Below are 24,993 nucleotides of genomic sequence, written 5' to 3'. Positions count from 1 at the left end.
TGGGGCTCTTGTTCCCCCCAGCAGCAGGAGAGACAGGGAAGGGCACTCTGAGGAAAAAGGCTTTCCCTGAGACATGAGAATAAATGCTTATGCCTCGTGTCTGACCTTGCTCTGGAAGACAGACATGAAAAGCAGCCATAAATAAATGATTCTGCACTCTCTTCCTAGAAAGCCGACTTGAGTTTACTTATCACTTCCCTCTTGCCAAGACTCAAACATGTTTCGTTTGTTGAAATATTCATTTCCCCCGTTCCTTGAAAGGAGCATTGCAAAGGAAGGTGCAGATTGCTCCTGGGCAGAGCTTTGCTGGCCTCGGGAAAGCCATGTGTGTGCTAACCAACCAAAGCAGCGTTTACCTTGTGAGCCTGCCAGCTGCTGCCTCATCTGCTGTTTACAGGGCGGCACAGCAGCTCTGCGGTTCCTTTTTTGTGCTTGCACCCTGTTCAAACCCCCAGAACAGACAGAGTTGGGGTGTTGGTGGTGTGGGAGCTGCACAGGACCTCGGAGGGATGAGCGCCCAGTTCCTGTTGCTGCTGCTGCTCTGTGCCGCGCTGGGCACCCACACTGCCCATGGCTTTGGGTGAGTGAGAGCTTCTGCAGGGCATGGCAGGAGAAGCCAGCAGGGTCAGCACAGGCCTGGGTGTTGTAGGGGCTGTGATTGCTGTCCTGAGTGATTTCTGCAGCTCTAATGAATGGCAAAAGGCATCGTTTGGAAGTCGGAGCAGGGCGATGTTTCTGCCTTCAGAGGAGCAGTCCTGGTGATGAATTGGAGCTGACAAATTGCCATGCTCGTGTTGTAACGTGGAATTGGTTGAACATGCAGCCCCCTTCCATGCTGGCTGCCCCACAGAGGGCTGGGCACACAGGGGATTCTCTCCTTCAAGTGCAGAAGTGGTGGCAATGTGGCTGAGAGCTGTTCCTTTCTCTGCTGCTTTAATAGATTTTGCTGTTTCAGAGAACTGCATCTTGTAATCTTTCCAATCTATCTATATTTTTGCACTGTTCTCTGAACTTTGAGCTTTGATTTCATGCCTCAGCAAGCTGATGAGGTTTTGTAATTCCTTTATTCAATGTGATTTTTAATATGCTATAATGTGAGCCCCATGCCAGGCACTAAATCATACTTAAAGCTTCAGCTGATGCTGTTCCTTGTCAGGGTTGGAAGAATTGGGAACATCGCTGTGGTAGTTTCCTTGTCAAACTGGGCATGAAAAGAAACTAATTGTCAACATTTTACTAAAGCTCCCCACTTGAGGAAGGTGCAACAAGGGAGCATTTGTCTGGGACAAGGATTTAATCAGAAATCCTGAGTCCACCAAAAGAGGAGGCAGCATTTTAACTGTGGCATTGTGGAAACCTTGGAGACAGCTGTCTGTGAGGGAGTGAGAGTGGCTGGGCTGAGCAGTGAAGGCTCACTTGGGGTTCAGGCTTGTTACTGGGTTGAAAGGGATTAATGGGTTAATGACTCATGAGTTGAGAGTAGAATTAAACCAGTGTCTTTGGCCAGCTTGGGGGAAAATGGGCTGCTGGGCAGAGAGAGACACTTAAGCCTGGTTTTGAGAAATGCTGAGTGCATGCCAGGCCTTTCCTTGGGACTGATTTCATCGTGGAGATGTCTGACCTTGGAGCCACAGAGCAAGGGCAGCAACTGATGAAGGTTTTACTGCTTGCACAGCCTGAGGTGAAGCCCAGATTGGTGGGCTGTGGGTTTAGTTTCCCATGCTGAGAGAGTGGATCAGGTCTTTACAAAATCAATGCCAGTGGAATGAATGCCACCAGGATGAGGACTGAAATCCGGAGGTCGCGAAGCGTGATGAGTGTTGGCTCTCCTTGGTGTGAGGTTTCACACAGGCACAGGCTGAGGGGCCAGAGCTCACAGTTTCACATCCCAAAGCTCTCGTGTTGTTGGTCACAGTGACCAGGAGTCCCCGAGCCCCAGCGTGGCCAGGGCCAGGCTCGCCCGCTCTGCCGGTGCCCCACCACGGCCCCGCGACTGCATCCTCTCCTCCTGGTCCTCCTGGAGCAAGTGTGACCCCTGCCACAAGAAAAGGGTGAGTGTCTGTGCTCTGGGGACCACTGAGACACCAGGAGGCGAGACCTCCTTCAAGCCGTGTCCTTTTTGTCCGTGGGGTTGGTCAGACTGAGGGGGGCTGATGAGAAAAGCCCTGTACAGGTGAGACCATGGGCTTTCCTTTCAGGTGGCTTTTAGCTCTCCAGCTCACCACCCCCAGTAATTCCAGTGCTTTCCAGGATGCCTCTCTGTCCTGAGAAGGTGCAAGGCCAGGCTTTGAAGGGACTTTCCAATACAGTCCTGTCATTCCATCATCAGTGCAAGGCACCTTCCCCACTAATGGTCCCCTGTGGGACCTGGAGACGCTCGGTGCCTCTCAGGATTAAGATGCTTTTTCTTGTCTGCCAGGCAGCATTTTCCACCCCAGAAGCCCCATCAAATGAAAGTAATGATCCCAACAGCGTGAAGAGCGAAATCCCCGTTGCTAGAGAGACCTCTGCTAACAAGTTGGAGAAGCTGTTCCCAGGCTTAAGCAGAAATAACCAGTGATGGGAGTTGGGGGGAGAGTGAAGCTTCGTATCAAAGAGTTAATCTCAGAAGCCGGGGAAAAAAGGAGGGACAACATATTGGATGGAGTAATTGACTGCTTCACAGCCGTGTTGTGGGCGGAAAAAAATCCCTAATGATACAGAGGGGCAAGTAAATACACTGACAGAAAATAACAAGGGATGTCGTTACCAGCACTAATTGAAAGAGAGGAGATGGAACTGGATCCTTCCTCACTCTTGCAGAGTCCCGCACTGCACTGTCAGGCTCATTTAAACAAACTGTCAAAGAAAAGCAAACTTTCCTTCATCCCTCCCGATCCTCAACCCTTCCTCAGTAAAATTAAAACTGTCGCAGATCAGAAACCTTTGAAAGGAGGCAAATTACCAGCTTCACACTTGTGTGCTGACACTTTTCTCTTTTAATATGACAGAGCGCACTTAGATCAGATCCCGGCGACACAAAGTTTGTTTCTCAACCAGAGAAGCGTAAAACTCACCATTTCTGTGCACTTGAGTCAATATTTTTTATTTTCATCACAGTACAGATTTGCCCGCCTGGAACAGCCCTCTCAGTTCGGTGGAGATCCCTGTGATGGCTCTGACAGGGAGGCTGAGCAGTGTGTCACAAACAGCCCTTGCAGGAGCAGAGCTCGCTGTGATGGCTTTGTGTGTGCAGTTACAGGTAAGGATCTGGGGGACTGTGCTGCTCAGGGGTCACTCCTGGTGTCACTGTGCTCAACTTTGTGCTTCTACAGGAGTTTGCTGGATCAGAGCGATGTCAAGAACTGACCTGGCTCCTTCCGTGCTTGTGTTTGTGTCAGTGAGGCTATTAGCCATCTTTAGAACCTCTAAATAGGAAATTATAACCTGGTTATATCAGCAAAATCTGTAGCACAAAGGACAGGTGTCACACTCCTGATGTCACTGTGCTGAATTTTGTGCTTCCATGGGAGTTTGCTGGGCCAGAGGGATGCAGGAACTGACCTGGCTCCTTCCGTGCTTGTGTTTGTGTCAGTGAGGCTATTAGCCATCTTTAGAGCCTCTAAATAGGAAATTATAACCTGGTTATATCAGCAAAATCTGGAGTGCAAGGGACAGGTGTCACTTCTGATGCCACTGTGCTGAACTTTGTGCTTCTACAGGGGTTTGCTGGGCCAGAGCGATGCCAGGAACTGACCTGGCTCCTTCCGTGCTTGTGTTTGTGTCTGTGTGTCTATTAGCCATCTTTAGACCCTCCAAATAGGAATTTGGACCCTCTAAATAGGAAATTATAACCTGCTTATATCAGCAAAATCTGGAGCACAAGGGACAGGTGTAACACTCCTGATGTCACTGTGCTGAACTTTGTGCTTCTACAGGGGTTTGCTGGGCCAGAGCGATGCCAGGAACTGACCTGGCTCCTCCCGTGCTTGTGTTTGTGTCACTGAGTTTGTTAGCCATCTTTAGAACCTCCAAACAGTAAATTGTAACCTGGTTATATCAGCAACATCTGTAGCACAAGGGACAGGTGTCACTCCTGAGCCAACTTTGTGCTTCTACAGGGGTTTGCTGGGCCAGAGGGGTGCCAGGAACTAACCTGGCTCCTTCCGTGCTTGTGTTTGTGTCTGTGGGTCTATTAGCCATCTTTAGACCCTCCAAATAGGAATTTGGACCCTCCAAATAGGAATCTGTAACCTGGTTATGTCAGCAAAATCTGTAGCACAAAGGACAGGTGTCACACTCCTGATGTCACTGTGCTGAACTTTGTTCTTCTACAGGGGTTTGCTGGGCCAGAGCGATGCCAGGAACTGACCTGGCTCCTCCCGTGCTTGTGTTTGTGTCAGTGAGGCTATTAGCCATCTTTAGAACCTCCAAACAGTAAATTGTAACCTGGTTGTATCAGCAAAATCTGGAGCACAAGGGACAGCAACAGGAGCTCAGCACCTGAGATGGGGCGAAGGAAAAGCCTCAGCTCTGCAGCTCCCAGTGTTTTGGTGAGACTGAAAGAACTCAGTAATTGTGGACATGGGGAGAGAGAAAGAAAATAATGCCATATACAAGGCCTGCTGAAACAGCATATTTGTTCTCTCAAAAAAAAAAAAAAACAAAAATTACCAAAAAATTCTACACTTCTTTAATACTTTTAACTATTGTGGGTTTTTCCTAAGATGAGCAAGGAATTCTAAGATTATGATGCTTTTGAGTGAAACTGAGCAGATGGACTTTGGTGATCCCTGCAGATAGAGAAGATTTTTTTTTTTTCCCCAGCTAGATTTGAACCATCCATTCCAGGAATTTTTTTGCTTTGCTCCTAGACTCCATGTCAGGGAGTGTGATCACAGGTTGTTTCATGGGTGACCTTCCCCTTCCACCCTAGGGAGATGCATTGCACGGAGGCTGCTCTGCAATGGGGATGACGACTGTGGGGACCAGTCAGATGAGAAAAACTGCAAAAAAGTGTTCAGGAAATGTGACCAGAAGATGGAAGAGTACTGGGGAATAGAGAACCTGGCCAAAGGGTAAGGCTGTGACTTTGGTGAGATGCTCTCTTCATTAAGGCTGAGAATGAACTAATGTGACTTCATACAAACACTGAGCAGAGGAAAGCTGGAGCAGCACACTGCCCATCTGTAAGATCAGACTGTGTGAAAAGAGGGTTTTTTTCTTACTCTGCAGGGAAAAAAATTGCTTTTTACATTTAAAAAAAAAAAGAAAGAGGAAAATCATATTGCAAGAAAAAAATATAATTTTCTCATTATTCTCTGGAGATATGGCTTCTGCACATGTCATCGCTAATGCTTTGTACTTCTGAGTTTAATCAAAATTAAAAATAATGTTGGACAATTATAGGAACATGCTTCTCATCTCTTTGAAGCTACAATTGCTCAGTAATTTGCTTTTAGTGGACGTCCCTTTTTTTCCAGATTGTTCTAAAATTAGAGTTAATTTTTTTTACAGCTTCAGTGTCATTATCATGCAAGCCCCTCTCCCCAAAATCAGGAGAGGCAGATCCAACAGAGTCCTGTAGCTCTGATAGTTTTTTGTGGGGTTTTTTTTGATGAAGTTTCACCCCACCAGCAGCAATGGGAAAAGCCAGTGATGGGGTTTAATCTCCTCATCTCCACAAACTGCAGTGCTGCATCCTTTCCTGGAGCAGACAGGTTAAGGTTTCTGTCCATCATCCACAGAAATCAAAGGAAAACTCCCTGTGCTTTCAAGGATTACTTGAGCTGTTGCTTGAGTGCCTCTTCTCTTGTTCCCCAACAATTTTTACTGTGATCTACTGACCCCTGGTTGCCCCTGGGTCAACCTGGCAAAGATTTTGGCTGATAAACCAGAATGAAGAAGTGGGAATTACAAATCAGTCTGGGTTGATGGCATGGATTGGCAAATCTGGCTTTGAAGGTTCTGATGGGTGCTGTGGGTATTTGGGGGTGCCCAGGGTGAGCAGCCTGGTGGGGAAGGGTTTGGCTGATCCAGTTTGTTCTGCTCTTCCTGGAGGGTTCCAGTAAAAGCCACAGCATGTGTTTTACTGCCAGTGCTGTGTCATTCACAGCTGCGGGATGAAAATTGCCATTTATATTCATCAAGTGTCAAAATTCAGCTCTGTCTTTTGCTTTCTCATTAGTCAGGTCCTTCTGCAGCACCTGGGTTGATTGGACAGTGAAAGAGGCCAAGCTCTCTTTTGGGGTTTCTGAATAAAGAAGTGTGAAGCAAAGAGCCTGTGGCCAAATAAAACAATCTTTTGTCTCTCTCAGCCAAGACATTCATGTTTAGCTCTGAACTGATGGTGCCATAAAAGATTGCTGCTCTGCTTCACCTACAGGTTGAATATCTTCACAAACAGCTTGGAGGGGCTGGTCCTTGATCACAGGTACTATGCTGGGGGATGCTCTCCCCATTACATCACAGACACCAGGTTCAGGAAGCCCTACAACGTGGAGAGCTACACGCCAGAGGTGCGTGCCAAATGTACCTGCAAATATACCCACACACACATATTCCAATGGATTTAGTGCCCAGATCTTCACTGCTGGATCATTTTGTACAAAAAAAATCACCAAATTCTTGACACCCTATAGGATCAGGCTGATTTTTACCCTGTTCTAGAACATCCTCATACCCACGATGTTGAACACACCACAGGCTTTGTGTGAAAACTTGTTCCTGTCATGCATCAAAGCTGTATTTTAAATATATATTTGACCTTAGCGCTCCTGATGGCGTGATGGTCTTGAGTGCTGCCCACTAGGAAACCTTTTCTTTTTAGAATTTGTGCTTTAATTGATGCCTGTGTTTAAGATTTCACCTCCTTTGCATAAGATTGACATATTAAGTGAAAGCCTGAGGACCTTGCAGCATGGAGGAGATAGGAGCTTTCTTGCTGCTGTAAATCAAGTATTCTTGAAGTACCTGTGTTAATAATAATAGTGCTTTGCAATTATACAAGGCTTTTCATCTTCAAAGTGCAAGCATTAATTCACAACCATATTTGTGTCTGCTTTCCTTCCCCACGCTTCAGGTGTACAATTACTGTGCAGGAAATGAGACGTGTTGTTTTTCCTTTCTGTTTAGACCAAAGGCAAATATGAATTTACAATGACTGAATATGACTCCTACTCAAATTATGAAAGCACTGTCCTGAAGGCAAAAGCGACGCAGTCAAGCTTCAGCTTCGGTATAAAAATACCAAAAGTGTTTGAACTTGGTTACAGCTCAAATGACATGAGGTTCAAGAAGTTCATGAAGAGGATGAAAAGATTTTCTTCAAGTGTAAGCACTGCTCCATTTAATTCCTTGTAAGCGTGTGTGTGTGTGTGTGTTGGTTTGAGGCTCCTCCTCAGGTCAGCATCCAGCACTAGGATAAATCAAATCCTTTCCCCAACTGGATTCTGCCATTTGTTCAAGGCTTGACTACCCCCACAGTGTCTTCCTTTGTGTTTGCTGCACCCAGGAGCTTTTCCATTCAGCTCTCAGCCAGGATCTGGGCTGCTTGGCCTTTGAAAGCAGCCACAGCTTGTTGAGAGGACTCAGTGATGCTTGAGGGTTCCCTTCCAGCTGTGGAAATTCTCTGATTCTCAGTGTGGTCTGTCCACTGCCCTGCTGGGCACCCACCTTTGAATGCTTGTAGTGAAAAATTGAAACTGAACGGCCTGTTCAACTTGAATCTGTAACTCCTACGACTGCCATCATTTGTTTTCTTTTTTTTTTCTTTTTTTTTTTTCATCTGTTATTGCCATAAACTAAGGTAGCTCATATCAGTGGTGAAATACTATCACCAATCTCCTTTCAGTATAAAGTTTACTCAGGAATGGCAAAGTATTCCTTGCATTTGCTTCCTGCAAAGTGGAATTTCTCACAACAAGATCAGAGGTTGATGAGAAACATTTGCAACAGATACCCATAAAAAAACCAAATATTAAGTCCTGAGTTTATTATTTAAGCTGCAATGTTCTATACTGATCCCTCCCTGATGTGCTTGTCCTGCTGGCCCAGACAACTGAACACTAAATCCTTTGAACATAATGGAAGACATTTTCTGTTCCAGACTTTGATGCCAGAAAGGGGAGAGAGAAAAATTATCCATGTTTACATATCTACACAGAACCATATTTAAATGTGCGTGTGAGAGAGAAAGTTTGTGTTTTCTTCTTTCCTTTCAGTTTTGATAAGGGCATAGTTTGTGAAATACAAATATGAATCTGGCTCAGCCAGAGAATGACCATTTCCCATACAACTTCTGATTTCAGATCTCAGAATTTTTCAGGAGGGAGCTTGTGAGAGATGAAGTTTCATTAGGGGCAAAGCAGTCCTGCAGGATGCTGAGGTGTCCTTGCATTCTGGGTGCGCCACAGCAGAACCTGGGCCCTGCCTTTTCCTGTGTCCCATCATGGCCTGACTCTCAGGAACTTTTACTACTGAAAGTTTTGCTTTTGCAAAAAATTGAAGGTTTTTAGATGAAAAATAGTTATAAGATTTCCAGTTATAAGATTTCCAGTTGGAAACTGAAATCAACAAATCCCAACCAGCGCTGATGGTTTAACTGCAAATAACAAACTCCCATTGCCCTGACAATGCCATCCCTCCCTCCTCGTGGGTTCTCCTGCCTTTCCTGCAGTCCAGCAAGTTCCTCCACGCCCGCTGTGAGCTGGCTGTTGGTGTGTACAAGCTGAAGCCCCGGGCCCTGATGCTGCACCACGAGTTCCTGCGGCGGCTGCGGCAGCTGCCCACGGAGTACAGCTACGGGGAGTACCGGGAGCTCCTCAGGGACTTCGGGACACACTTCATCCAGGAGGCCACTCTGGGAGGCACCTACGAGTACACCTTGGTCATGAACGGCCACGAGCTCCAAGAGGCAGGTACGTGCAGCTGATGGTGGGGAAGGAGCTTTGGAGTGACGGGAGCCTCCTGGAGCCAGGCCTCCTCATGAGCTCTTGGAGGTTGGTTTCTCACCCGAGGTAGCTCAGCTGCCTTTGGAGGCATAAAATCAGCAGGATGGCTTCTGTTGCGGTGTTGGAAGCAAAAAGGTTTTAATAAAAGGCAAAATAATAAACTCTTTACAGAGAAAAACCAAGCCAAGTGCAAGAGGTTCTTGCTCTTGGTAAAACACCTCACAAAAGTGATTAATTTCTTTGTTCTCTTCTTTTTCCAATAAATTGCCCAGGTGGGACTTTTTCCTCCTGTCCAATTAGCTATCCTTGAGTTTGAAGTGAGTCCCCCAAGCCTATGAGATGCCTTTTTCACCCAGCTGAGGAAAGAAACTTCTTGGCTTCTTTCCTTTTTAAGGGGACAAAGGACAATTTTGTCACTCCATCAACAGGGGGGCCGGATTCCTACACTTTGGGGCTGGATTTCGGGTAGGAAAACCCCTGTGCAAGCACACAGGGATGGCTCAGCTCTGAGAGGGAGAGGGAGGTGATGGGAGAAGGGCTCAACAGCATCTCAAAGAAATCCTGCAGGAAATGTGGGAGTAGAGGCAGTGAATAAAGAGGTTTTCAAAGCATGCTCAGCGTCATGGGCTGGATTTAGTTCACAAAGCCCTGTGGCAAGCATTTTAGACAACAGCATTTTAGAGGCTGACAAGATGTTGAGATGAATGAGAATCGTGGATCTTAACACTTCTGTTAGCTTTGAAAAGCTTCACCCAAGTTCTTTTTCCACTGCCTTTCAAATGGCAGGCTTGGAACACCTTTAGCCTCGAGAGCTTTTCCAGCATGTAGGAAACAGTAAATAATTTGCTGGGTGACTCCTGTGCCTGACATTGCTCCTGCTCTTTGGCTCTGGCTCCCTTTGTTGAGAGGAATGATGATTGTTGTGTAGGACAGAGCGAGCAGTGTGACATTAATCAATAGCTGCACTCTCAATTATTTATTCATTGGCAGGGGAGTGAGGCACTGCCTCTGCTGTCTGTTTGCAGAGGCATTTACTGGGCTCTGCTTTGTGTAATGCTCTCCTTGTTTGTTCTTCTGCCGTGTGGGAAGTTCCTTACCCTGCAGTCAGAGAGAGGGACAGAATTTAGATGCACATTTCAGGTATTCACATTCTAACAGAGCTTCCCAATTTCTCAGCTGGTGCTGTGGGCCCATCACAAGCCACGTTTGTTTGAATTAAAGTCTATTATTGTTTGCATCAAAATGCTCATTGTCTGCTGCCCCAGATCAGGACCCTGCAGCAATAACAACATTTTCACACAAGAGCTGAACTGGGCTGTAAGTTCTCAGCAGGGTTTTGTAGGTCCAGTCTGAGCATTCAGGTTTTCCCCTTCAAATCCTTCGTTATATTTGTGCTGGAACTGAAATTTTCTTTTGCAGATCTGGTATCCCACCCTGTGTGACATGGTTGGTACCTGCTCTGCTCTCCCACAGAATCCAATCTGCCACATCTTAGAATCATGGAATCCTTTAGGTTGGAAAAGCTCTCTGAGATCAGGGAGTGCTGTTAACCGAGCACTGCCAAGGCCATCACTAAACCATGTCCCCAAGTGCCACAACCACATGTCCCATGAATCCCTCTGGGGCTGATAACTTTTTTGGTGAAGAAATGTTTCCTGGTATCCAATCTAAATTTCCAGGTAGCACTTAAGGCTCCTCTGGCAGCAGAGAACTGGAGATGTGAGCTGGTAAAAGGAGGAAAATCTATTTCATCTATTCCTCCTAAAGTAATTCTGGGGATGGAGAAGGGTGGTGGGCAGTCTGTGCTTAGACATCCTCTGTGTTCCCACTCAATGCAGCTCCACCCACAGCTGGGGTGTGGAAAATCCTCCTCTTCCAGCATTTATCTCTCATTTCCACTTGGCTTCTGAGTTCTGTCAAATGTAGAGATTTCATTTCACATAGTTCTGTTAAGTAACAAAAAAACCCAAAAAAATAACCTTCTTCATATCTTTCTTTTCTTTTCCTAAAGCAAAAATACTTATAAATCACATTTTCTCTGTACGTGGACATAAAACATGAAATAATTGTATTTAAACTTTACAATTTTTATGTATTTAAGGTTATTCTCTGAGTGATGTCCAGAAATGTGCACAGAAGGGCTTTAACATTGCTGTGAATTTTGGTAAATTCTCTGTGGGGCTTGGAGTAGATTCAGCTGGCTGTAATGCCCTTCTGAAAGAGATTGGAGGTAAGCACTGAACACCTCTGCCATTTCATTTCTTTGTCATAGTGAAAGGAAGGTTTTGTCATTTTTCCCTGCCTGAAATATTCCCCCACTCCCTCACAGCCACTTTTGAGTGTGGGGCTAACCCCAGCCAGGCTTAATAGAGAGGGAAATACCTCAGAGCTTGGGTTTTTTGCAAGATTGTCTGTGTAGAGAGGGAATATCTGCTCAGCATCCCAAGGATGATCAACCATCACCCAGCTCTGTGTTAAACATCAACCCCCATCTCTCAGCAGGGCAACCCAGCCTCTCTTTGCACCCTGATGGGGAAAACAGGGAGGTGCTGGGGCTGTGGGGAGCTGGGGGTGTGCACAGGAGGAAGGTGCACCTGGAAATCCATGGGGGAGAACTGGGAATATCGAGGAGCATGGGGCTGTGGAAGGAGCTGTGAGCTTAAAACCGTGGGGAAAGAATTCAGGGGAGGGATGCAGGGTGCAGGATGGGGGATTCCTGCAGGGGAGCAGGAGGGACACAGGACACACAGGCCACACTTTGCAGATGAGCAGCACCTGTGCCCTTTTTCCTTTGCCCTCTGGGTGGGACGGGTCCTGCCTGGGAGGGTTTTGGTGCCAGTGATAACTGCAGCCCACAAAGGCGCAGCTGGGCGCTTTTCTGAGTGATGTTTTGCAGACAGCACTGCCAGGAAGCAGTTTGTGGAGGATTTCCAGGTGCTGGTCCGCGGAGGAGCGAGTGAGGAGATCACCACCCTGGCCCACAAGGACCTGCCCACGGCCCAGCTCATGCAGCTGTGGGGAGATGCTGTGCAGTACAACCCTGAGATCATCAAGCTGAAGGTACTGCACCCTCCCCTTCCTCCAGCCACAGCTGAGCTCATGGGAAAACTCTATGTTTAAATAAGCAGGATTTAGAGAAAAAAAAAAGAAGAAAAAAATCAGGAATAACAGACTGTGGTGGTGTTTGTGGGTCCCCAGGACAAGGGAAGATATGAGAATCTTGAATCCATGTTTCAGAAGGTTGATATCATATCATATCATATCTTATGTCATATCATATCATATCTTATATTACATTACATTATATTATATTACATTATATTACACTGTATTAGTAATACATAATACAATATAATGTAATATAACTAGATTACATTATATTATATTACATTATATTATATTACATTACATTACATTATATTACATTACATTACATTACATTAAATTACATCATATCATATCATATCATATCATATATTATATCATATCATATTACATTACACTATATTACACTAGATTACACTATAGTAGTAATACATAATACAATATAATGTAATATAACTATATTACATTATATTATATTACATTATATTATATTACATTACATTATATCATATCATATCATATCATATCATAACATATCATATCATATATTATATCATATCATATTACATTACACTATATTACACTAGATTACACTATATTACACTATAGTAGTAATACATTATACAATATAATGTAATATAAATATATTATATTATATTATATTACATTATATTATATTACATTACATTACATTACATTACATTACATCATATCATATCATATCATATTACATTACACTATATTACACTATATTACACTATAGTAGTAATACATTATACAATATAATGTAATATAACTGTATTACATTATATTATATTACATTACATTACATCATATATCATATCATATATCATATCATATAATATCATATATTATATCATATCGTATTACATGACACTATATTACACTATATTGCACTATAGTAGTAATACATTATACAATATATGGTAATATAACTATATTATATTATATTATATTATATTATATTATATTATATTATATTATATTATATTATATTATATTATATTATATTATATTATATTATATTATATTATATTATATTATATTATATTATATTATATTATATTATATTATATTATATTATATTATATTACAATACATTACATTATATTACATTATATTACATTATATTACGTTATTACATTATATTACATTATATTACATTATATAATATATATATCATATATTATATTAAAAATGCTATACTAAAACTATACTGAAGAAAGAGAAAGGAGACATCAGAAGGCTAGAAAGGAAAGAATAATGAAATCTTGTGACTGAACAAGAGTCTGGCACAGCTGGACCATGATTGGTCATCAATTAAAAACAACCTACATGGAACCAATCAAAGATGCACCTGTTGGTAAAGCATCTCCAGACCACATTCCACAGCCATCAGAGAGTTGTTGTTTACATTTCTCTTCTGAGGCTTCTCAGCTTCTCAAAAGAAAAGTCCTAGCAAAAGGATTTTCATGAAATGTGGCGGTGACAACAGATCTTACTGTGCAGCTTCTGTAAGTGAGTGTTCAGAAATGCAAAGGTGGGATGCTTTAAAGGGGCTGTGGTTGGAAATGCACAAACTAAACAGCTTTAACCCTTCAACTGGGCGGTGCAGATGTCATTTCTTATTGCCTGCCAGGCAATTCAGATAATCACCTTCTGCTTTACCAATGTATAACTTACCAAAAATTGTAATCTGGTAGCGTGCATTTTATAAGGACTTCTATTTTCCTTGGTGTTTATCAACTTCTGTGAGCACCAGTGACCATTCTTTGAGGTGCATTTTCATTGTGCATGCCTGGATGTTTGTGCAGCTTGGCTGAACCTTAAAAACAGGACTTAGACTTGGAAAAGTCAAGGATTTTTGATCCCTGGAGAGTTTTAGAAATGCAAAAAAGCCAGAAGTGTGCAGCAATTCTGCCTCATCATCTTTAATGTCAAAATGAGTGAACAATACAAAGGTGCAAGAGAACATCCTTTTAAACAGGAGTTTGGACTGGTAGAGGTAGAAGTTGATTTATAGTTGTTTCTTCTCAAAAAAATTTAAATTTTAGGCAAAATTTAATTTTAGGTAAAATCTAAATTTACAATTTAATTTTAGATGAAATTTAATTTTAGGCAAAAATCTTTACATTTATAAAAGGGGATTGTTTCTCAAGATAGAGGTGGATTCTAAAAAGGTGAAGCAAGCAAAAATCAGTAATTTGGAAATACAGCCAGTGCCCATGTGGTACTTGCTGCAGCCCCTGCTGTGCTGTGGATTGACCTTCCAGAAATGCCTTGGGAGCTCTCAGGGCAGGAGACAGAGAAATGCAGCCCTGTGCACCAAATCCCCTCTCAGAAAAACCTCCCATGAGGAGCTGAGGTGTTCTTTGTCCTGCCTGGCATCACTGACCAGACTGCCCAGTGAAAAACCTCAGGCAGATGTAATTTGGATCTGGTATCTTCATTTCCATACCAATATCCCTGTGGGGCTGGAAGATCAAAAGTGCCAGCGGAGTGTGACTAAATGTCAGCCCAAGAATGCTTAGTTAGGGAAAACTAAAGCAAATCAGTTCATAAATCATCTGCTGGAGGGACTTGGCAGGTCACTCTTAGTGTATTTCCTCATTTGTATGGTCTGAATTCAAAAAGCAAAGTATGGATCACAGATAATTGATGAAGAGTGGATGTACAGCAGCAGGAAATGAGGAATTTCTTTTGTTTTATTGGAACATTCTTTAGTTCTTGTAGTGTGAGCCTGTGTTGGCAGGAGGGTGATCTTTGATGCTTCCTGTGTGTGGGGGCTGCCTGGCAGCATCCCTGCAGGCAGGATGGGAATTTTAGGATGGATCCTCTCATGGCACATGGAATTATCATCCCACTGGCCATATTGACACCCCACTTTAACTTTCTCAGGAGGAAAAGAAATGAGTGAGCCAAAGTCTCCTTGGTTCTGTACCTTTACTACACTGTGCAAATTCTTTTCTTCTCTCCCTGACTCCATCTGCAGATGGAGATCAAATCCTCTCCCTTTGGAAGGCAATGAAACCCTTATCTGGTCTCCATAAGGAGAAAAACCTGCCTTGAAATGCAGGAGTGGTGAAGGTGGAATTGCTGGTGTGAATCTGTCACTGGTGCCTCTGGCTGTGCTGGGGGAGATTTTTGTGGATGGCTTTTAGGGGATGTTTTTAAAATCAGAGTAAGAGCTCACTCAGAAAATGTAAGTTTGGGCAAATCTGATCTAAAAATGCCTCTACCAGAAAAAAAATGGATGAGAGAGGATTTAATTAAACTCCTGTGCAGCTGAGCCTGTTTCTTATCCAACATGTTGGCTGCTGTATTTTGTTACACAGAAAGGTTTGTTGCTCCTCTGGTGTTGGAAACCAAGGGGAGCATCCCTGGGAGTATTCCTGCCATTGTGGCCTCATTGTTCACAAGGTTTCAGCAAACAGCAATGGGAAACCTGGAGTTTGTGCCACACAGCCTCCATTCCCCCCTCCAGCTGTGCCACCACCCAGCCTTGGGATGCTCATGGGACCAATGCATGGGAATTAACTGGGAATTAATGCAGTTTCTCCCCTCCCTTTAGGCAGAGCCACTGTATGAGCTGGTGAGTCCCTCTGACGTGGCTGATTCCATGAAAATAAAGGAGAATCTGCGCCGGGCTCTGGATGAGTTCCAGCTGGAGAGCAGCTCCTGTCGCTGTGCTCCCTGCCTTGGGAATGGCATCGCCTTCCTGAGAGGTACAGGGGCCTGCTCCTCTTTCCTGCCCCCTTGATGAATTCACAGAATCACAGAATTCACAGAATCAATGGGTTGGAAGAGACCTTCAAGATCATTGAGTCCAACCCAGCCCCAGCACCCCAACTAAACCCTGGCACCCAGTGCCACATCCAGGCTTTGTTAAACACACCCAGGGATGGGGACTCCACCTCTTCCCTGGGCAGCCATTCCAGAACTTTATCTTTAATAAGATAAAGAATCTCAGAATTTACTCCAGCCTTTATTTCCCTTGGCACACAACTTGAGGCTGTGACCTCTGGTTCTGTCAGAGCTGCCTGGTGAAGGAGCCCAACCCCACCTGAGCACAGCCACCTTCCAGGGGGATGTAGAGAGTGATAAGGAAATTAGTTGGGAATTTGTGGGGAGCATGTGGCAAGCAAGTTGCTCTAGTTTTTTCTGTCATTTCTTTATCAGGGAATTACTCTGTGTTTATAAAGTCCTGTGTTTTTAGAGTCCTGGTAAGTACAGGCAGTAAAGCCAAGGGATGTGTCTTTGTCATGGGAATAACCATTATATGTATCAGTTTAAAGAAAAATTTGTTACTTCTCAGTTATGCATTTAAAAAAAAATCCTTGACATCTTTGAGTCTCCTCCTTTTGATTTTAAGATTGCTTCCATCCTCCTGGAGAAGTGACTACTGTCTCAGCATTAATTAGTGTTTGTAAAAGGGTTTTGAAGATGAAAAGCACCATATAAGTGCCAAGCACAGTGATCACCACCACCACCTCCCCCTGTTTCTGATAGAAGCTGTCCTCCTCTGTGAGCAGGCTGTGATTTAAAAAATGAAGGGGAAAAATAAATTGAATGAAAACTGCTCTGCCTAAACAAGGGATATATGATGTGATGAGAGCTTCTAACAAAGGGACCATTTTATCAAGTGCCTAATTCCAATCTGCATCTGCAAAAGTCCTGATGAGAATTGTTATCATCAAATTGTATTTAATGCAGAAATGATCACTTCAGGTACCAGCAGCTGATTGTAGCACTTCAAGCATTTGTCTCATGGTGACCTTTGTTTAAATAACTTTGTAGGAGCTGAGTCCAGGTTAGTGTTTCATTTAGGAGCTCCTCAGCAAAGGTTTTAAATGACCAAGTATTTTCCTAAGCAGGAACTCTTCTCCAGGTTCCTGACATGGGATGCACATCCCTGGCAGCCAGAGCTGGGATATTGGGCTTTTCCTCTGCCACAAAGCCAAGTTAGGGTATTCCTGTCCTGCTTGCTCTTTCTTGATCCTGCAGTTTGCTCTTTATCAGGAGCTTTCTCCACGTGCAGGGCTGCGTCCAGGTCTGAAACCCCAAATGCTACAAGGAGTTGATGGAATGAGTCCAGAGGAGGCCACAGGGAATGCAGGATTAGATGAGGTGTTGGGAAGGAATTCCTGGCTGTGAGTGTGGGCAGGCCCTGGCACAGGGTGCCCCTGGATCCCTGGCAGTGTCCAAGGCCAGGCTGGATGGGGACTAGAGCTCCCTGGGACAGTGTAAGGTGTCCCTGCCCATGGCCGGGCGTGGGATGAGATGGGTCCCTCCCAACCCAAACCATTCCAGGATTCTGTGATCTCCTTTGCAGAAGAGCAGGAGGACTCCGTGGTCCCCTGGCTCGTGGAATTGCAGCAGTGAGTCTGAGGCTGAGCTGCCTCAGGAACAAATGTCAGGGGAGCTGAGAGGGGGTGCAGGGCAGTCACAGCTCCCCTGGTTATTGGTATTGATCCCTTCAGCACGGGAGAAAAATGATGCCCTTTCCCCCAGTGTCCCTTGCTCCCAGAAGATGAAGTGCTGGGGAGAAGTGGATGCCTGCTGGGAAATGTGTCTCTCTCCAGGTGTGTAACCCCCCCATGTGTGCTGTGCTTGCTTCCAGGAGCAGCGTGTGAGTGCCTGTGTCCCCTGGGCAGCAGGGGCAGCGCCTGTGAGATCAGCAGGAGCAGAGGTGAGAGGGGCCCAGGCACAATCCCAGCTGTGCCAGGGCTGGCCAGGCTGTCCAGGGCACTGATGCCAGCCCTGCCTGTCCCCAGTCTGCCCAGTGCACCCCTGCAAAGGGGACAGATGTATATTTTCCCTGCCCTCTTCTGAATTTCTGGGCCCTCTTCAGAGGGTGGGTTTATTTCTGCATGTACATGCCTTGCAATTGGATCAAAATAGGAATTCCTGCCTGATTTACAATCCCTGGAAGGCCTCAGGTCTCCTCCTTAAGAAACAGCTTGGTTTCCTAAGTTTTTCCCTTTGATAAAGCCAGCATGCTGCAAACTGTTCTCCACCAGATATGCCACCGTGCATTTTAATCTTAAAATCTTATTATTCTGTTTTGAAGCATTTATTAATGCTTCTTGGTCACTTTATATCTCCACTGCCTCCTGACTGATGTTCTTAACTCCTTCTAGTTTAGGATCATCTATGAATTTAATCATTTTGTTTACTTCTTCCAGCTCATTAATTTAGATGCTAAATAATACCAGATCCCAGGCACCCAGAGCTCTGGCACCAACCCACAATTTGATGCAGTGCATTTATCACTGGCTTTGTTTACAGCCTTACCCAGGACTCATTCTGCATGGCTGTGTCCAAACTGAGCCAGGCTGAAATGCACTTTAAGCCAAGATTTCTCTGAACAAGGCAGTAAATTTTTGGGTGTTTCTAAGGCAGTCCGTGGAGCCTTGAATGGTGGAGTCACTGACACCTTGCTTCAGTCTGTTTTTCACACTCACAGGCACATCCAAGCCTCCCAAAGCTCACATCCATCCATTTGTCAACACTGTAACTTCATTTCTCGCTCCCATTTCCTCCTTTTATGTGTTGCCTCCGTGATTCTCAGTATTTTGAATTTATGTCACTCACACGCTCAGGGTCCAGAAGAATCAGTGTAATAGGAAAAGCAATGGAGGGAAAGCTGAATAGTCAAGCTGTTGTTCACTGAAGTGCTAACACTGCCCCTACCACCTCGAAATGTGGCTGAGACAAGTTTAGTTGGTCTGTTTCCTATCTAGGTTTGGATTAAGACAAAGAGAAACATCCTTCAAGCAAATATAAAGCTAATTGCCCTTCATGTCTACCTGAAGTGTAGTTTGAACAAACACCAGAACTGCTGAACAGAGAATTAACACCTCTGAAACAATCCCTCATTGTTAATGACTCTGGTGCATTGTTAGTGATGTGGACAGGGGCAGAGTCAAATTCAGATACAATTCATGGGAGCTGACAGCTCTTCCCATGGAAAGCTGCTTGTTTCTGCTGCTCCTTTCCAGCTTTGTTGTTGTTTCTTTTCCAGATGCTGCTGTCAATGGAGGCTGGGGGTGCTGGGCCAGCTGGTCTCCGTGTTCAGGAGGGCAGAGGACGAGGAGGAGACAGTGCAACAACCCTGCCCCTCAGAATGGTGGCTCCTCCTGCTCAGGGCCAGACTCTGAGACTGTCCCTTGCTAGGAGGAATCACACAAAACTGATGGCCAGACTGCTTGGGAAGGCATCACCTCACTGGCTTTGATCTGGCCTTGCTCTGCCCGTAGATCTCACCCAAATCAGAAATTTCAGGAGCCACTGGGAGCTGGGAGGGTGTTAGGAGCCACACCTTTGGATGTGCATTGTCCTGTGGGATTGAATGTGCTTACTGACCTCAATATTTTGCTTTTTCCCTGTGTTTGTTGCAGTGGGCTAAATGAGACAAGCTTTATCTCTGTCTGCATTTGGTAGCTGCTTGGTTTCAAATTGTACTGTCTCGTTGGTGAAGGTTCCTGTGAGATAAGAGGAGACACTTTGATCTCACGTGCAGCAGGGTGTGCACTGATGCACAGCTCCTGTGTCGTGTGCAGCAAAATCCAGCACATTAAAGCCTAAATCTCAATGAGCACAGCAGCATCTAACATGACATTTAGAGCCACTGTGCCTCACTACCCTGCTCTCACAATTTATTGTTCTGTTCCCACCCCTGCCATGGGCAGGGACACCTTCCACTAGCCCAGGTTGCTCCAAATCCTGTCCAACCTGGCCCTGGACACTTCCAGGGATCCAGGGGCAGCTGCTCTGGGACAAATGGAACATTTTGAAAAAGCTGTCTGCACATCCCCTGAGGTCTTCTTCCCTTAGTAGCTGTGTTTGCCCCAGACAAGCTGTGGTTAACAAGTCTGGTCCCATGAAATCCAGTATTCCAGCTGCTGCTGGGTCCACCCAGGGTGGGATATCTGACTCAGAGAGAGTTCACTGTGAAAAGACACAAACTGGTTTACCTTTTATTACCATCCCTGGGGCTGTACATCGCTGTGATGGTGTTCACAGGGGTCCAAGGATGAGGGAAGAGACAAGGATCTGACTCCATGTTTCAGAAGGCTTGATTTATTATTTTATGATATATATTACATTAAAACTATACTAAAAGAATAGAAGAAAGGATTTCATCAGAAGGCTAGCTAAGAATAGAAAGGAATGAATAACAAAGGTTTTGTGGCTCGAGCTCTGTGTCCGAGCCAGCTGACTGTGATTGGCCATTAATTAGAAACAACCACATGAGACCAATCCCAGATGCACCTGTTGCATTCCACAGCAGCAGATAATCAATGTTTACATTTTGTTCCTGAGGCTTCTCAGCTTCTCAGGAGGAAAAATACTAAGGAAAGGATTTTCCATAAAATATGGCTGCGACATATCACAGTCCGGGTGCAACAACAGAGGAGCTTTACAGCACTGTGCACCATTTCATCAGCCTGCATCCTTCTAGGGACTTGCCTCCTGAGGGTTTATTGATGGTAAATGATTTTTGTGAAGGCATTTGGTTGGGCCTGCTGTGAAATAACCAGGCACAGCTTTGCTCCAAAAGGCAATTCCACCAGTGCAAAGTTGCTCATGAGTGCTGTGAGTCTTCTAACACATCTGCAAGGTCAAACTCTTCTTCTGAGGGGTTTTTAGCAGGGCTGGTGCTGGTGGGCTGGCATCATCCCTTCCCTTCCTTTCAGACTGACGTTGTCTGAATGCAATTCCTGTGCGAGCAGCTCAGGCTCCCTGACACCTGAACAATGGAACGTGCATTTAGTTGTAGCCCTCATGCCGCCTCCACACTTATCCACAGGGCTCCTGTGACAGCTTGAAGAAAGGCAGAGCACATTGCATATGTAAAACAAGAGGGCTCTGTGCTCATTACGGCCTTCATCATTTAGCTGCCAACCCAAAACATTTCCCTTTTCCTCTCTGTAGCTGCAATATCTTTTGTGTGGTGGAAATTTGCCAAGAGATTCTATTTTGGGTCATGGTCAAAGGGGTCAGTGCTTGTGTGAAGGAGGGTATTCCTCCAGGATTTTTGAAGGGTTTTTGCAGGTTTTTTGCAATAGAAGCTCTGGAAGGGAGGGCCCTGAGCATGGTTCACCTCTAAGGACACAAACTGCAGTGTCATTGCCTGCCCTTCTGGAGAATCACCAGTGTAATCTGATTAAGGACATTCCTCAGATGAGTCAAGTGGCTTTTGTAAATTTAACCACCTTTCCTGATCATCCAGCTGGTTAAACACACAGCAGTGGTGCCTCTCTTCACTGCTGTGGCAAGGACAGCCAAGTGCAGTGACCTGACTTGGGAATGTTGTTCCCAAACCAGAAAAACACAGATTTTTTTGAAGTGGTGACAGTACCTGAGTTCGTATATTTGAGGTTTTGCATTTTTTTGGGGTTTTTTTTGGAGGAAGAGAGGAGAGGTTTGACAATCATCAAGATCATCAGGATAGTCTCACTGAAGTGTGAGTTCAGCAGCTGCTGAATATTCAGCCTGTAGGCTTAGAAACCTCTCATAAAGGACATAACTTTATCTTGTCCTTGTGATTCTGTGCTTTGATTCACCTAACTAATGATTTATTATAACCTGGAGGGCAATAAAAAATACTATGCTGAAGCTTTTATTGTTTCATTTTGGTTGGCATTAAATTTTGGTACCATCTTTTACTGGTGTTCCTAACTCTCCTTCCCTGTGTAAGTTCAGATTAATAACCCTGGTGTGAGGGCACGTGTTCAGCAGTGCTCCAGCCCATTCCTCTGCTTAAGGTTCTCCTCTCACTGGGCTCTCCTGCATCCCATATTGTGTTTTCACAAGTTTTCATGAGGAAAACAAGAGGATAAACATGGAGAGGCTGTTATTTATTTGCACCTCCCTGCTTGAAGGCATTGCTGCTGGGTTATCCTGGCTTTGGGAACTCCCAGGAAGGTATTTCAGGTGAGTTGTGATGGCCTCATCCAGCTTTCCCAGCACAGAACCTGCTGGAATCTCACCACTCTAACATCTCCTTCATCAGTGGGAAGCTGGAGTGCTTTCCAGCCTGGATTCATGTGCTGCCTGTGGTGTCACATCACACAGAGACTTCAGCTGTGAGGCTGGAACATCGTCCAGGCTGCAGCTGGGGCTTTGCAAACTCAGCATTGCTAAATTGCTTTATCATGCTGCTGTTCCTCCCACGTTCATGGATGGATGTAGCTGTTCCTGCCCAGGTTCTCTCCCACATGGAGCTGTTTTGTTGGAAGCTACCCAGAAAGGCCATGCAGAGGTATCAGCAGTCCCCAGATTTCAGACTCCTGATTTTAGCCTGGTGGCTGAAGAGCCCAGTGAGCACCCAGCACAGCTGCCAGATTTCAGGTCAAATCATGCCTGCAGGTTTATCTGTGGGAATCTACAAAATCAGAGGGTTTTGGGAAAGCTGCAAAAGGCAGGCCTCAGACAGTAGAACTGTGAGCAGAGCTATGCAGTTGCCATGAGATTGGTCAGCAGAAAAATTATTTAAACTGTGGAAAAGCAAGGGCAAATAGAACAATGGTCTGTATATTAACGCTTGTCTAGAATAACTCTAAGCTACAGCAAAGTTTATCTAGCAAGATATTAGGAAGGTTAAGGCTTAATAATGGAGCTCTGTGCATTGTGTTTTAAGGCTTACAAGTAAGTATTGTATTCAAAATAAGCAAGCATTATTTTAATCAAAAGTACGTGTGCTTATGGTGATTAGATAGAACTACTGTCAATGTGCTTTTGCTTTGTGTGATTGGTCAAGAAACTTATGAAGTAAGTTGTAACATTAAATTCTTAGTCTGCTGCCTGGGATGTGAGCTGCTGGCATCTTCCCATTGTCATACCCATGAAATGAGACTGATGCTGAAAAATAAAACAGCTCAAGGCACGTTCCACAGCAGTCCTGTCCCGTTCGTGATTTGCAAATAGCCCCCGGCCGGCAATATTTATCTTCCTTTTATATCCCATTTTAATTCCTCCTGTTTCTGTAAATCCAAAAGCTAGGGTTGAATACAGTAATTATTACCATTATAAACCAATATTGTTATTTATTTGTGGTGCAGCACCACCATTTATTTATGCAACACCACAGGTCCCACTGTGGTGGACACAATAGGGCAGCACCACCAGCACCAGTCCCTCCCCAAACTCTTCAAGAACCTGGAATTTCTTTTGTTTCAGGTTTTTCTGGTGGAATTAAGAGTTTTGTATCTGCCTGTGCATTCCACTTTATAAAAAAGGAAGGCAACAATTTTTGAGCTGCTCCTGCCAGGGAATTTTTGCCTGCTCAAACTGCCAGGCTCAGAGGGACACTGGGGCAGCTGATGTGACATTGACCCTGAGGTAGGAAACAGCTCTGTCTCAAGCACTGCCCTTATCTCCTCTGCTGTTAGCTGGTTATCTGGAGCCTACACCTTGCAACCTCAGGTGTATTGTCATCAATCATTCCCTATTTTCTTCTGCGTGCTGGTTCCTCTCTGCCCTTCCTTTGTTAATAACCCGGTTTGCCTATATCCATAAAAATATCTGATTGTGATACCATTTATCCAAAGCGCCACACATCCATCATGTGCTTATGAGCCAGATAAACAAGGTCTCCTGGGAAATATGCTTCCAGAAATATATAGGATAAATAACTATATCAAATGTATGGCAGTGTGCAAGAGGGGAAAATCCATTCATTAAAACCCGGGTGGAACTGCAGTGTTTTATTGTACCCTCCAAGCTTTTAGTTTAACTAAGAAACGAACATTTTTGCTGCTTATCTCATCTTGCACAACTCTCCTGCTGCCCACTTCAGCATGAGATATATTAGCTTCTTCCACTGCCATTGTAAATGTGTAATTGCTCATAATCTTTTTTTTTTTTTTTTTTTTTTTTCCCCTAGAACTTGCAGGCAGCTTCTTCCTTTCTTCTGGCTTCAGCTTCGCTGCTCCTGGGTTTCAGCATGTGGATGTTTGAGCCCTGGGGTGGAAAGGGAGGAGAGGGGCACTCCCCACCTGCCTTTGGTGTTTGGAGAAAGCCCTTGGGTTTGTGTCTCAGTGCCTTGGGCTGTGAGGTGAGGAAAATTAACAATTGCAGGCAAAACATAGCTTTTCTGCTTTTATTTATATGTTTCGTGGTGGGATTTTGCATGCAGTTTCTTTAATCACTTGGAATTATTATTTCTTTTTTTTTTTTCCTTTTCTTTTTTTTTGGGGTGGTTCTTCTGTGATTTACCCTTTCAGAAACAGCTCTAAAAGCTGAGGATGCAGGTTGTTTTCCTGCAGGCCCCATCTTTTCCCAGCCTCCAAGGCATCAGATCTTTCTGTTCATTAATTTCTCCCCTCTGGTCAAAAAAGAAGCGTACTTGGTTTTCTGACTGAGGTGACTTTGTACTCATTTACTTGCAGGCATTTTCCTGAGTCCTAAGAAGTCAATGTAAAGGTAAGAATTGCTTGTGATCCAGCCTGGTCCTTGGTGTAAGAGCCCTGTCTCATGTTCCCACATAAGCAGGCAGCCTAATGCCAAATAAAATTCATTAAATCACCTGTTGTGATCCTACATTTCACATTTCTTTGGATGTCCAAGTCCCACTGATCCAGGGGTGCTTCGTGCTGCTGCATTTCCTAACATAGAAGACCCCAAATTCAAACCCTTGGGAGCAAATTCCTCTCTGGGTGAACAGCTCCTTCACCTGGAATAGCAAGGTTGGCCCAAAAGGCCATAGCTTTGCCCCCCAGCAAAGGGATTTTTTCACAGAACAATCCATCTCAGGAGTTGAGACAGCATGGTTTGTTGTTTTCAGCCCCTAGTTTCATTTACAAGCAAAAAAAAAAAAAAAGTGGTGAAAAAATTGGCCTTTGGCAAACATGCCCACAAAAGAAAATATGGGGCCAGGTCTTCAGGTGCCATAAATCAGCTGCAGCGAAGGGGCAACACTGATTTACATCAG

General features: G+C 44.5%; 1 protein-coding gene across 1 annotated transcript; it reads left to right on the top strand.

The window, feature by feature from the left end:
* The first annotated feature begins 509 nt into the window (after positions 1 to 509).
* Positions 510 to 19,699, top strand: C8B (complement C8 beta chain). Its single transcript, XM_063165126.1, has 12 exons — positions 510 to 580; positions 1,916 to 2,051; positions 3,100 to 3,241; positions 4,916 to 5,057; positions 6,365 to 6,497; positions 7,114 to 7,311; positions 8,657 to 8,897; positions 11,032 to 11,160; positions 11,827 to 11,990; positions 15,628 to 15,781; positions 17,677 to 17,745; positions 19,081 to 19,699. Exons 1-12 carry the CDS (start codon positions 510 to 512, stop codon positions 19,230 to 19,232), a joined length of 1,731 nt encoding a protein of 576 aa, XP_063021196.1. The 3' UTR covers positions 19,233 to 19,699.
* Positions 19,700 to 24,993: the final 5,294 nt, after the last annotated feature.

This window comes from Melospiza melodia, chromosome 11, assembly GCF_035770615.1.
Source record: "Melospiza melodia melodia isolate bMelMel2 chromosome 11, bMelMel2.pri, whole genome shotgun sequence".
NCBI lineage: Eukaryota > Metazoa > Chordata > Aves > Passeriformes > Passerellidae > Melospiza > Melospiza melodia.
Note: the sequence above shows the minus strand (reverse complement) of the source record. Positions and strands in the feature narration are given on the sequence as shown.